Source organism: Netta rufina (genome assembly GCF_964035555.1).
Source record: "Netta rufina genome assembly, chromosome: 9".
In the NCBI taxonomy this organism is placed as follows: domain Eukaryota; kingdom Metazoa; phylum Chordata; class Aves; order Anseriformes; family Anatidae; genus Netta; species Netta rufina.
In genome coordinates, this window is record NC_140132.1 from 10,050,493 (window position 1) to 10,065,126 (window position 14,634).

General features: G+C 47.0%; 1 protein-coding gene across 1 annotated transcript in view; it reads left to right on the forward strand.

Moving 5' to 3' along the window:
- Positions 1–14,634, forward strand: part of NGEF (neuronal guanine nucleotide exchange factor) — a 57,371-nt gene that overhangs the window by 37,826 nt on the left and 4,911 nt on the right. The window contains exons 9-15 of the mRNA XM_084292251.1: positions 5,193–5,353; positions 5,554–5,706; positions 7,671–7,800; positions 8,545–8,619; positions 10,610–10,699; positions 12,280–12,443; positions 13,405–13,560. Coding sequence (XP_084148377.1) covers positions 5,193–5,353; positions 5,554–5,706; positions 7,671–7,800; positions 8,545–8,619; positions 10,610–10,699; positions 12,280–12,443; positions 13,405–13,560 — 929 coding nt within the window. The remainder of the gene's footprint in view (positions 1–5,192; positions 5,354–5,553; positions 5,707–7,670; positions 7,801–8,544; positions 8,620–10,609; positions 10,700–12,279; positions 12,444–13,404; positions 13,561–14,634) is intronic.

The following is a 14,634-nucleotide window of genomic DNA, read 5'->3' on the forward strand; positions in this document are numbered from 1 at the left end:
TGGCTGAACATCGAACAGATAGAGTGGAGAATTTGCTTTGCGAGGAGAGTCAAGCACAGAAAACGAGGAGTGCTGGAGAAATCACTGAGGCGATTAAAGAGATGATGTTGAATTCAGCAAGCAGTGGTTGCCGCTGCAGAGCTGAATTTGAGAGAACTGTTCTCAAACGTGAATTGGGAACGGCAGCTGTAGAGGATGGCTTCAGTGAATGGAAAGTGTTCAGCTTCCTGAAGGAGTATTGGAAGAATCCACCTAAAGCACACGATAGCAGAAAATGTGGAGTAAATGTCTTAAGTGCAAAATTGTACCTTTCTGCCCTGTTTTATTTTCAAAGCTGCGTTACACACAGTGACTAGAAGTACTTGCAGCTCTTCAGCCGGGAAAAGGTAGAAGAGCATTAGTCAGACCACAGGGAGGAACGTGAGTGCATGAATGGAGAGAAAGTCAAAGCAAAAACCCGTGTTTACAGCTGAGGAAGGCAACACTGCCACAGCTGGGATGGTGCAGGGCTTAAGCAGTCAGAGATAAAGTTGTTCACCTGCAGCAATCTGCAAAATGAAAGAGGGAACACTGAGAAAGGTGACACCTGCCGAGAGGAGGAATCTGGTCTTCAGTATTGGTGATAATGGAAAATAACCAAGCAGGTCATCAACACGAGATAAAAACCAAGACATTTGTTTTTCAAGCATCAAAACAAGAAAATTGACTGGAAGAGCAATGGATGTTTGAAAAGTCTCCTGAAAGGCAATTTGTTATAGTCCCCACTGGAATGAGTGACCCAGAAAATGGAGTTTCAGGGAGAAAAACAAAACAAAAAAAAAGAAAAACAAAAAACAAACACCCGCCTCCTCTCAGCAATTTCAGAAAAAAAAAATGTAGCATGGGCTGTTAGCCCTGGGAACTCAAACAGAATTCAGACAGCGACAGTTTCAGCCACATCAGCTTTTTTAATTTAAAGCTAATGTCAGAATAACAAAATGTAAAACAACAACTGGAACTGTCACAAAAATGTAGGCAAAAATGTAGAAAAAGGAAGAACAAAAGAAAAAACAAAGAACACGTTACAGACCGCAGGGGTCAGGGAAATACACAAATTATGTGCTACTCGAATAATTATCAGAAATGACTAAATCATTCATAGGGTAGCTTAATTATCCAGACATCTGCTGAGCATCAAACACAGCAAAACATGAATCGTCAAGGACTTTCTTATAAGTGCATAGAAAATTTAGTGATGAAGAAAGCAGACCAAGCCAAAAGAAGTGCTGACATGGAGTCAGTGTGAAGGAAGTGACAGGCAACACGCATGTAGCAGGAGGAACAAGTGACTGGAGAGAAAACACTCCATGTATTACATGTGATGTAGGCTAAAACAAATTCTGTCACAGAGGTACTAGGCTTTGAAAAGGTAGCGATCCAGAGGTAAGAAGGAACGGCATTTAACCTGGGAAACTTTTTAGCACGAACCTTAAATTCCATTATTGGCACAGTTTTTTTTTGTGGAGAGGCTCCGGTTTACTCCTCCTTCCCAGTCCATATCTCTACCTTTCGGTTTGTTGTCGTTTGACTTAACTATATTGTTTATTCTTTTTGTCCTTTTCTACTTGCTATACGTGACTCACCTTCCGTGTGTTAGGAGATTCCAGGCTGAGTGGAGCTGGCCAAAACAACTGACAGATTAACAAAACAACAGCAATGACAAAAAACATTGAGTATGAGTAATGCATCCTCATAACTTGAACAGAACCATTGTTGCTGAGATGGTTTGATAAACCATAGGCTTTGATAAACTTTCGCTAGGGATTATTTGGATCCTGGTCACTTTGGTGTTAGAAAAATTGGCAGGTAGGCAGACTAATCTGCACCTGCATGACACAGTGTGAATCTGGATCAGAGGGCACCTGCTGTGAAAATCTTTGCTTAAGCAAAAGAGGGACTCGAATCCGGTGCGTGCAGCGGTGATGTGGCCTCTGTGGAAGAACGTTTGACAGGGAGGCAGTCTTTCCATTTCCACAAAAATGTCCAGAAAACATTTAATTTCCTTTCCTTCTTTGAGCAAGCCTTAGCTTTCGAACCTCTAAATTTGCTCTAAAACTGAGCTGCCCTCCTCCAGAGAGCTCTTGTGCTGTCCTTACTGCACTTTTGGCAGGTGGATGTCGTACGTACCCTGTGAAGACAACCAGGTCTGAGAGCTGGTCACAGCCAATCCCGTGGCATCAGCTCAAAAGAAAATCCCTCCTAGGCTGGATCAGAATCCCCCTGGATTCACTGGTGGTTTACAGGAGGATCCAACCTACTGGGAACAGATATTTTCAGTCTATGCAATAAAACATCATATTGTCTCAGACGGGATTTAGCCTTCAGGTTACTTACTCATGTCTTTGGTGACTCTTAACATTTTTTCCTTTTTTAATCTTCTTTTTCCTTTTTACTTTTGCTTCACTTTTCTTTCCTTTCTTAGTCTTTCTGCCAAAATACAAGCAATGAAAACAATTAGTACAGCTCTTATGCAAGTGGTAGATTTCATGAAGTTAATGACCCAGAGGACTCAGGAAACTCTTGGTCATGTTTCCAAGAGACAGTTTCAGACTGTTTATAGGCTTGGGGAGACAGTATTACATCAGTTGACATTGAGTTCACCTTTTTTCTAGATGTTTCTGCAGCTCTGAAGCCAGAAGTTCTTGCTCTTTTATCTAGTGTCTGTTTTGAGCTCACAGAGTTCAACTGCGCTCAGAGATCTCATCCTTACATCACAGTTCAGTTGTTTGCAGTTTGTTTGTACCATTCTACTGGGAAACAGCAGTCTGTGCTCTTTTGAGTAGGCGTTGGGGTACTTGGAGTCTGCAGGGGACCAGCTGGATCTCCAGAGTCACTTGGGAAACTTCTGTTTTGCACATGCTGTAGTGAACACTCAGAGAAGCTTGTCCTGACCAGCAGAGATAACCTTGCCTTCCCTGGCATCTCCTTTAAGTCAGAACCCTGTGATATTTTCACTCTGGATTTCAGTATTGCTTGCAACTTGCACTCCCTTAGCACCCCCACACCATGCTGGGCAGCAAACACAAATTAATTTCTCCAAACAGAGGCAGTGGGAACTTCTGTGTCTGCACGTTAGGAAGCAAGCTTATAGATTAGGCAAGTTGTCAGAGGGTTTAAAGACCTTAATAACACGGCAGATCTTAACCTTGACTCTCACGGTCATCTGCAAAGACCCAGCAGAAAATAAAGTCCTGGCCTGGAGTAGCTGGAAAGCTGCAGAGTGAAATGACTGGCAGTATCAGTCCTCAGGGTACTGGGAAGGAATAAGCTATCCCTACACATCCCATCTTGTTCTTCGTTGCATCTTTACGTATTCTTCTCAGATATTAAAACAAGCTACTGTAAGAAGTGTATTTTGGAGACCTAGCCAGTCATCCATTTTTCTTACTGGGAACCTGTTCTTGAAGAAAATAAAACATCCTTTTATTCCTCAAACACCAGCTGTTCCCCATGCACTAAGTGACTCCATTCCCAGCTGCATCCTTTGCTTTGTCTCCCTTCAGGGGCTGTATGGGCACAGCCTCCTGCAGCACAGGACAGGACCACCTGCTTAGAGGCCCATCCGACTTTCTGCCCACTGCAACTATTTCTTATGCTGTTAACCATACAAAGAATGGAAACATCAATTCAACTGAAACTTCAGCACTTCTGCATTTGGTAACAGTCCCTCCTCACTGTGCTCATCCCCCCAGCTCTTGCCCTGCAGCAGCATCAGGACTGTTATCCCGGTCTCTGTACCTTGGGTCCTCCTGTAATGCACAGCAACATCTCCAGGAAAAGCCCAAAAACTGATCAGCGGAGAGTTTCAAATCATTTCTTTAAAAAGAGAAACAAAATAAATCAGTCCACAAGACCCCCTGCTAACCTGGAAGATACTTTTCCATATGTGCAGCAAAAAATAAAAAATACTGCACATACCTGCTGCTCTTTTGCTACTTTAACAACTCTGGCTGGGCCCATGCAGGCTCTCAGAGCTGGTGGCACTCAGGGAGTTGCACTGCCGGAGCAGCTTTAGGGGCAAGGAAGTGAGACATCTGTTACCAAAAGGTCCTTTTTCATTAACAGCAGCACGGCCCAGCCCCAGGACACACCTTCATCAAGAGATGCCTGAAGGAGCTAATGATTTTCTGCCATGTCAAAGCCTTTGCAAGAATCTTAAATTAATCTTACTTAAACAAATGGATTTGGTATTTGTGTCAATAACCACTTGCTTTATCGACCTCTGCATGCAGCCTGGAGTGTAATTACTCTGTGTAGCAATAGTGCACTGTCCCTCTGGCACCTGCCATAGACAAGGCTTTACATCCTCACCTCGTTAAGATGTATCTCTGAATCAAGCCATCAGATTGTCCTTCTGCTTCCCCAGACCACATTCCTGGCCCGAGGAAGCTGGGCTTTATGCCAGTGACTTCGCTATTAATAGGAAGAGCAAGTGCTGAAATTCAGAGATTGTTTATACCTCACAGTAACAGTTCGGGACTGCTGTGCCTTGTCCCGCTCCTCAGTGAAGTGGGTCAGAAAAGTGTATGGCTGGGCTAGGCCAGGGAGCCTCACCTGGGCTTTGCTTAGGTTCAGGGAACACGCAGGGCTTTGCAGCACCACAGCTGTGCCCCAGGGAGCATGTGCTGGGACCACAGGGTGCTGCTGTGCAGCCAACCCCTGCCCTGGGCTTTTCTAAAACAGGCAGAGGTGGTGCAAGGAGACCCTGCTGGGAGCACAACAAGCCATGGCAAGCCAGGGCTGCGGGATCAGTACGGGGCTGGAAGGGGTGTGGAGACTGCCAAAGGGAACTCCCCATGGGGGAGAGGAACGTGCAGGATGGTGGCAGGGGGTGCAGGGGACTTGCTGGGGGGGGTGTAGGGCTTTTATGTGTGCACCACGTGGGACTGCTCCTCTGAGAGACAGAGAATTCTGCTGGGAAGGTGCAGTGGAAGGAAATGTGGTCAAACAGCCTAGGGGAGAGGAGAGGAAGATGGGGAAGATTTCCTCTCCTATGTGACACATGGAAAATACCCCTGCACGCTTACCTCTCCCTGCACGCGGGGTCTGGAGGGTGGGGGCAATGTCCACGGCTCCATGCAGCACAGGTGTTCCCATTAACACTGTGAAAGTAGAAGGTACCTGCTGATGGCCTTTTTGGGACTCTCCCCCAGGCAATGTTTGAGCTGGTTACTTCCGAAGCCTCGTATTACAAGAGTCTGAATCTGCTGGTGTCTCACTTCATGGAGAACGAACGCCTGAAAAAGATCTTACACCAGTCTGAGGCACACATCCTCTTCTCCAATGTCCTGGACGTCATGGCTGTCAGTGAGCGGTAAGACACCTGCCGCTGGATTTTTGGCTAGCTGAACGGCATCTCTTCAGCTAAATTTGTTCAGAGAGCAGACTGAGCAGTCTGCTACCCAGCCTTTTCAAAAAGCTTGCGGACACGTTAATTGCTTTCAGCCCCAGGGGCAGAAACTGGGAATTATGTTGAACGTGCAGGTCATAATGAGTGCTGATTTTCTTATCTAGCTTCCTGCTGGACCTTGAGCAACGGGTGGAGGAGAATATTGTGATCTCGGATGTGTGCGATATCGTCTACCAGCACACCGTTAATCACTTCTCTGTGTACATCACCTACGTCTCCAACCAGACCTACCAGGAGAGAGCTTACAAGCAGCTTCTGTGAGTTCCAGTGCTTGATGTTGTGTTGCTTTCCAAAGTCGCACAGGCCATTGATTGAGCAGTAATTTCAATATTGCTAAATAGTACAGAAGCAGGACTTCCCTCTGCACTGATTTTACTCTGCATTTATAGAAAAGAAAATATAATTAAAAGGCTTTATGGTAAGGGTGGGGTGAGACAGTAGGCAAGGAGCATACCAAGTGAATTCAGAGCTAGCAGTTCCCAGCTGTGGGAAATGCTTTCGGTGGACATGAGAACACACGCTTGTGAAAGCATGTGTTTTTAAACTGCAAGTAGAGACAAGAGATTGAAAGGCTGAGGATATGATGCAACTCTCTGAAGGCAAGAGCAGCCGCTGCTTTTCCAGAGCTTCTCAGAAGGGTTGAACCTTCCCAAAGTTGAGATTTTTTTTTTCAAAAGAACTAAACTTTCTTAAAAGGGAAAAAAAAAAGCCATTTTCATCACATTCTGGTGTTACAAATAGAGGCACAATGCCTGAGGATATAATCCAAGATATTTTTGCATTATTTTTCAAGTTCAGCAAGTCTTTTGGTCCAGTAGGAATTCTACCATCTCAAAACGAAGAGTGCCCTACAGGCTTGTCTTCGAGCAGGAGGATTAATTTTTTCTTCAGTTACAATGGCCTGGATTCCTCCAGGACAGCCCATTGAACATGCTGCACTATATTTCCTCCCCATAGCAGCAGCTGGTTTGGGGGAGTGTAATGAGCCCTAATCCTTTCCTTTCTCTGATCTCCAGCTTTTGAGGCAAAAAAGAAAAAAAAAAAAATAACATTCCAAGCAGACTCTGCTGAGCTTGGCCAACTGTTCTCTCTAAAAGGAGGGTACTGCAGGGTTTCCTTGAGTCAGAGGTGAGCAATATAAACAGTGTGTCCAGAGTCATTAGCTAAATACTCAGAAGTGAACCAGCAGTAGGCTGGATTACCTGAGCTTGTAAAGGACCTATTGGAGTTGGAAGTATTCCTAGATACGAATTGAGAGGGCAGCCTTTTTTTCATCTGAGAGAGAATATGGAGGACGTTGAAAAGAATAGACTCTCTTCCTCAGGCTCCAAGCTAGCCCAAGAGTTTCACAGCACTTGGCTGAACTTGAAGCCTCAGGTGTTCCACAGTTGCCCCCACTTTGGCTACATTTCTCAGACATGCTCAGGTCTGTTCTGCTGTGGCTTTGGCAAGTGACACAGTGACACCAGTACCTGCTGCAGTGGGAAAAGCACTCGGAGCAGCTTCTCTTGGAGTGCTGCGAGTCACAGGCAGTGAAGACAGGTTCTGCGTGGTTAGAAATGTCTTCTCATCCCTGCTGGTTTTGCTAGCCAGGACTCCAGAAGTCTTCCACGTGGCTGGCCCTCACAGTCACCAGGAGGTGCTGGCTTTGCAGCAGCTGGGGCTTGTGAAATAGCTCAGTGCAGCCACGTCTGGGGCTCAGCAACACCCTCACCTGCTGCGAACACAGTCAGGGATGGCCTGGGGATGGCCTGTGCTCTTCTCAGGCCAGATAATGATTTCCATCCTCCTGCTAAGCAGCCAGGAGTAGCCAAGTTTTGTGGCTTGTCTTGTTCTTATGACTGTGTGAATTTCACCTTGTCACAGAGATCCAACTGTGTAAAAATATATAATTATGCTTGTGACTCATCTACTTGGACACACACCCCATTCACACACACCTACGCACACAGCGTATGCTGCTAAGCTAGATGTGCTACACATGTGAACATGCTACCATGGCTTGTACATTAAAAGACTATTTTTTTTCCATCCCCCAACTCTATAAATAGCTCTGGATTCAAACCAAAATACACCTAGCAGCATTTGGTTCCTCCTCCCTTCCTTTCTGTTCCTGGGAGAAGCAAGGCAGATGCTGCCTGTGGGACTAGGCTGCTTTTGGGTCACCACCCACACACTGAAGTCACATGCAAGGTGGCACTCACTCACTTTCTCTCCTCAGCCAGGACAAGCCAGCTTTCCGGGAAGTGATCTCACAGCTGGAGCTGGATCCCAAGTGCAAAGGCCTGTCCTTTTCTTCCTTCCTGATTTTGCCATTTCAGAGGATCACTCGGCTCAAGCTACTCGTGCAGGTAGAGTTTTGCTCTTCTGGATCGTCCAAAGGTCTTCTGCATCACTCCTGGAGTTCTCATGTCCAATGGTTCGTAACAAGGCTTACAAACAGCCAAGAGCAGCCCTAGAGCTGGGTGAAGCTTTTCCACAGAATAAGACATTGTCAGCTCTGGAAAAGTTTTCAGTCACAGAGAGAACATCTCCAACTGGATGTTGAATTTGCCTTGTAGTTTTTACTAAATGAGAGTTGAAGAAGAGCTTTGCTGTAGAGCTGCTAGAAGGGGTAGCAGTGGTATGTTAAGCCAACTGCCTATTGGTTAGGCTGCTCATGTACAGGTGCACAGTGTAGAACAGCTCCAGAATTGTGTGTAATACCCAAATCATGGTGGCTTGGGCCAGGCTGTGGCAGCTGTGCTTTGCCAGCATGTCTGAGCATTGCACTGGAGGACATACTTCTAGGGATGAGGAGGCAGCTCAGTCCCAAAAGATCTTATCCAACTTGGATTAGCAGACACTACCTGCTAATGCCAGCTCTAGCTATTTTTTTAAATAAAATAGGGGTCTGCCTGCTATACTTCTTTTAGATATTCAGTAGTAGTCAGATGGGAACAAGCTTTAATGAAAAACAGGAGCTAAGAGGTGAGTCCCTGTACTCTATCATCCACCCTGTAATTAGGCCAATGGCCAGAAATAACTCCAGGTATAGCAAAGACCTTTCCATGCTGTCAGATTGGAAAGTTAACACAGCCTTTGCTCCCCTACAGAATATTTTGAAGAAAGTAGAAGAGAAGTCTGAGAGGGAAACCACTGCCCTGGATGCGCATAAGGAGCTAGAAACGGTAAGCGTGAATGAACTACACCTGAAGGCCATTAAGATTAAACAAGTATGCCCAGTTTCTCCCCAGAAGAGACCTACAAACTGCATTCGTTCACTCCTGGAGCTGTTCCTTCAAATCCCAATGCTATGTTTCAAGAGTAATTTTTTTTTAAAGTCTTCCTTGCTCTCAAAGATGAACCAATGCAGCAGCTATTTATTGTCAGTCAGGGAAAAAATCCCTTACTAACAACAGATACATATGTTTCCTCTCTAGGAAGGGCTGAGACAATGCTTTCCCTTGGGGTTTTCAAGAATACAAGGTGTTTTTGCAGATGCCTGAGGGCGATGGATCCTACTGAGAGATGTGATTAGCTGCAACAGGCAGTCAAGTATGACTGTATCAGGTTTCCTCCAATGCAGCACGTCTCTTCCTCTGACCTAGAATAAGTTTCTCAATGAAATGAACATACTTGCTTTTATCCCTTTCAGCTGATGATGGTACAATCCCTGATGTCCAGGTGCAATTCAGTTGTGCTTGTTACTGCTGTGCACAGTGCTGGACAGGCATAGTTTTGCAGCGGGGCTGTTCCTGACACGGTCATACAGGGTGATCCCCCCTTTGATCGACACGTTTGACAGGTCTGAAATGCCATCTGGAGTTGCTGGCAGCTACGTGGCTGGAACAGGGCACTACAGGGACCGAGGTCTTTGAATCCCCTTCTCTTAATGACCTTCAGAAGCTTGGAGTAGCTCTTGAATCCTGCAATTCAGAATAAGCATTTCAAGTTGAAAATTGTGCTAGAGCATCAGCCTGAAGGAGTATCAGCCTGAGGATATGGTTGCAGCTTATGACTGAAATACTAAAACAAAATGAGTGTTGGATTTACCCTAAACTAGTGTACGAAGTCTACACTTGGGAGATTTCTAGGGATAAAAATAGAGGCCTTAACAACAAAGATATTCTACATGTATGTTGCTTCATATTTGCACAATGACGATGCATCTACCAGCCTATTTTGCTTTTAACATTGGTTAAAAGTTTGAGGAAGGCTGTTACTGCAGCATGCAGATGACAAGGATTGCTGATGCAAAAATGCTCATTTTCTAGTCGATTTCCTAACTCCCTTCTTATGGTTACTTACCTGAAAACATTTAAGTTCAGATGCCTAGCATCTGGCTAGATACAGGCATTACAGCAGAGGCCAGCTAGTGCTTAATTTTCACTGCAAGTACCTTATTGGATAGGCAGGAGCAGATTGTGGTTTTAGTTGCTGATGTTCTGGTGGATTTTCAGTAACAGAAGCAGTGCACAAAGTGGAGCATGTTCTCCAACATAATTTTTCTACCTAACCAGTTCTCGAGAGAGTTGCTCCTTATGAAAGAAGCAGTAGCATCTAGGTTAAGGTCCCTGTAACAGGGTAGTGCCTGCACATTGTACTTTTTCTGTCAAAAGTTTGTACTTGGACCCAGATGGACCACAATGAACGTCTCTTTTGTGGGACATTCCATCATAGCCGTGGCAGCTGGTGCTGCTTGGCAGAACCACAACATTTCTGCCTTCGAAATGAAGCTCTTTGGTTTGTTCTCTTCTTGAAGATAATACTGCGCATGTACCTTTTTTTTTTCTTTTCCAAATGCTGGAGATGGGAGAGACGCATGGTGTGTCAGAATCTGGTAAACGAGCTGTTCCCTTTGCTGCACAGCCAGAAGTGTTGCTTAGCACTGTCTTATTCAGTACCAAAGGCAGCCATCTAACATGTTCTGATCTTCAGCTTCTGGCTGTAACGTCTTCTGGGTGCTGTTTTTTTTTTTTTCTTTTCTTTTCTGTTTTGTTCTCCTCCCCTTTTTCACATGAATATAGCATCGGTGTATGAGCCTGGTTAGTTCAGTTCCTGTTACAGCAAGGCACTTCCCCTGTCAAGGTCAGGCCTTTCTGTGCTTTGCAGAAAGTGCATTTCTGTGCATTTACCTGTTCAGGCCATTGGAGACAAATCTTCCTATTCTTTCTCCAGGTGGTGAAAGCGTGTAACGAAGGTGTCAGGAAGATGAGCCGAACAGAGCAGATGATCAGCATCCAGAAGAAACTGGAATTTAAGATCAAGGTATAAGCATGGGTTGGTAACAACCCCCTGCAGACAGTGAACCAACAGCATCCAGGTGTTGCACACGCACACCCAGCAGCGGTAACCCAGTTGCACTCCCTGCAGTGACGTTCAGCTGTGGCAGTGCACTGCCTGTCCATGCTGTCCTGCTTGAAACTTTGGAGATGTGCTGCTACAGGCACTGCCCCCACGTGGGCACCAGGACGGTGCCTGTGGGCTCAGTGCACTGCGCTGCAGCCACCGGGGCAGCGCTAGAGGCAGCGTGTTGCATGTGTACAGAGCTGTGATGCACTGGCAGCTATATTTTACATTACAAGTGACATTAAAGGAAGATTAAATCTACAAAGAAAAACACTTCAAAGCTGGAAAATACCAAAATGAAGGCTGGAAGGCTGTCCCCCTATATGTAATTCATCCATGTCTTCATGCATTATGCCTCTAATCACCTGCTGATCTGTTCTGGGTCCACTCAAAGAATGACTGAATATTTAGGGGTGTCTGACCAGATCTTATTTAATACATGCCAGGAAACTCCAGTGCTAAGTATAAAGTCACTGGTTCTTTTCATGAGTGCTGTGAAAGCACTCCTCAGATCCGTGTGCTTCACTAACTTTAAGGAACATATTTAGTTTCCCAGCAGCCTGTATACATACCCGAGAAACTGAAGAAAAATTAAAAGAAAATTTTAAAAAATAAATTAAAAATTGAGACCATTTGTTTGGAAGGTCACACTTGGCACACCAAGAATTTGATTTTCCAAACCCCAAAACCAGTGGGTCTGGGCTAGACCACGGCCCTCAGGCCACCTTTGGGTTGCAGTAGCCACAAGACTGCCTTCATCACTTGCACAGCTGAGGCTGCAAGGGCAGACTGGAGCAGGTCACCCTGGGCACTGACACAGGTAGGGCTCCTCTGGTGAAAATAATGCAGGGGCACAGAAAGACTGCACCACAGGGCATGTGACAAACGTGGGAGGGAAAGAAGGTGGAAGGGGTAGCAGTTATGGTGATATTTTCAAGTATTTCAGTCATTTGACCAAAAATGTAGTGTCCTAATATAAGAAATGCTGTGTTCTGGGCTTCTGTTTTTAAAATAATATTTTGTAAAACTCCAGCATAAATGCTGTTGTGGCTGCTCCTGGCTGGGACAGAGCCATCCCCTGAGAACTTGCTTAACCTTCTTTTTTCACAGCCCAAAAGCCAACTACATGTTTTGAAAGCCAGTCTCCCTGGCTCGGTGAGGAGACACGGGATGCTCCAGAGACTGGATCAGGATGTGCAGGGCGTAGCCTGGTGTTTAAATCCAGCACTGGGCACTCAAGCACCACTGCCCTAGACTATTTGTTTGTTCTTGGGCCCCTGCTTGTGCCCCTGTCTGAGCTGTTACTCCCTGTGCTGGGCTGCAGCAGGGCTGTAAGAGCACACTGCGCTCTCTGTGCAGCCTTCCATCCATCCTCTGTGGCGGGAGATGATGTGATGGGAGCTCACTTGAAATTCCTTCTTTGTGGCCCGTTGCTTAACTGCAAAAGCCCATGGATTCGTTGCCCTTCTCACTGTTGCTGTCTTTTTTCAAACTTCTAGTCCGTGCCCATCATCTCTCACTCCCGCTGGCTGCTGAAACAGGGGGAACTGCAGCAAATGAATGGTCCCAAGACATCACGAACGCTTCGCACCAAGAAGCTCTTCAGAGAAATCTACTTGTTCCTTTTCAACGATCTGCTGGTAATTTGCCGGCAAATTCCTGGGTAAGTGGAGAATTCAGGTGGCATCCAGGCACCTTAAGCCCTTTGTAAGCGCAGGTGGGGAGCACTGGCTGTTCATGGGTGGTGCAGCTCACCAGCTGAAACCTGATGGCAAACAGGGCTTTCTGCCAGCTTTGTGCAGATTTCAGGGCAGGTCTCCCAGCAGGAGCAGCAAACACATCCACCAGTTCCTGCAGAGTGGCACTGAGTTTCATCAGCTGGCGGGCTGATCCAGGTGGCCTGTCTTCCCGTCAAGAAGTGCTTTTTTGACTCCTCACTGCCAGAGGAACAGCTCAGATTTAGTCGGTTACATTTCTAAGAAAGGAGTCTAGAAAATTCGAGCAGTGGGGAGGGGTATAAATCTAGGCCTGAGGCTAGCGGTTATATTTGACGTGGTATAACCTGCCTCAGGCAGAGGGGAATGTCATCGTGCTTAGGACTATGTTTTGTGAAGCTAGAGACCAGTGAAATACAGCAGCACAAACAGACGGGTCCCAGAGAACAGCGCGTTCTTTGTAGCACTAACTAGACTCACCGGTAGGGAGCATCTCGCCAGTCCAACATTTCTAATAAACGTGTCGCCGCAGTGTCTGTACGCCTGGAAATATTTTGCTTCTGCGGCAGCTTGTATCCAGAAAACACAGAGGCATTTTACAAATAGGAATGAATTGAGCCTCACAGTCCCCTTGGAGGGAGCACCATCTGTGTTTTGTACACGAGTTGCACAGAGCAAGCAACTTGTTTTCGGCCACGCGGGATGCCTAAGGCTGAGCAAGGAGCGGGTCTGTTGCTTTGCGGTGAGGTTTTGCAGCCACCCGCTCATCCCTTCCCACAGCAGGGCATCTTTTCTCCTCCTCCCATACAGAGGTTCTTGGTCTGGCCCCAGTACAGTCCTGGGTGGATGAAGACAAACTGTTGTGCCTTACCTGCAGGTTTTCCTCAGCTTCTCTTTAACCCCTCTCAGGGACAAGTACCAAGTGTTTGACTCGGCGCCGCGGGGGCTTCTTCGGGTGGAGGAATTAGAAGACCAGGGGCAGAGTTTGGCCAACGTCTTCATCCTGAGGCTGCTCGAGAACGCGGACGACCGGGAGGCCAGCTACATGCTGAAGGCGTCGTCCCAGTGAGTACAACGCGGTCACCCCCCAGCACGCAGCACTGCTCTCTCCCTACTCCCAGGCAAGGGCAGCAGCCTTACCAGGGTCAGGCAGCCAGAGATCCCACTGCTCAGCTGCCCTTAGGTCATCCTGGCTGACCCTACAAATCATTCTCCCGTGGCCACCTTCAGTCTCTCCTCCTGGAAGGCGCTAGGGAAGCAGGCAGGTTGCTCTCCTGTATGGTGGATTTGTAGCAGCTGTGGTGGAAGACAGACAGGCACTTTGCATCCTGGGGCAGAGTTCAGGAGCCCACCTGCTGTGCAGCCTGCAGCCTGTGCAGTAAACCAAACAGGACGTGTCCTGCACACGCTGCCAGCGCCTCAGCCACCGAGATGGAAGCCGTGCCTGACCAGGCCTCCAAAGCAAAGTGGCTCCTGGTCACAGGCAAAAAGGAGAAGAGAAGGCCTCTTCCTCCGTGCCTTCCACAGCTAATCCTGACCTCGCAGCAGCCCTCTGCTGCTCAGGGCCTCTTTGTCTCCCTGGGTATAGCTTATTTGGCTCATGGATTTTTCAATTCAGGTTCCAACAAGCTCAGACCAGGCAAATGATTCAGCTGCACTAACACAGGCAGGATTGTTCTGGAGCTCAGTGCCTGACTTTCTCATTGACCCAAGACTCACCAGACCCACATTTTTCCAGACACAGCATCTGTGCTGTTAAAGGTGCCGTGTAGGCAGACATGTACCACCAGTTAAGCAGCTACTGGAGATTGTGCACCCCTCACCTTGATGTTGCTTCGCTGTTCAACGGCGTTTGACATCTGTATCTGCAGCAGCAGGATGAGGAAGACAAGCCCCCGGCACAGCCAGCACCTGCACCTTCCCCCCAGCTCTGTGACTGCAGCTTTTCTGTGCTGAAAATAGAGACGTCAGTCACCTCGCACAGGGCAAACGCACGTCTGACGTCTGTGAGCCTGAGCTGTGCAGAGAATGATAAACCAGGACAGGGTTTGCCTCAGCCTGGGGAGGCAACTGTGTTTCTGCATCCTGCTCCGTCTTTGAGGCAGCCACTGTGAGCGTGAGAGCTTGCTCGAGGTGTGC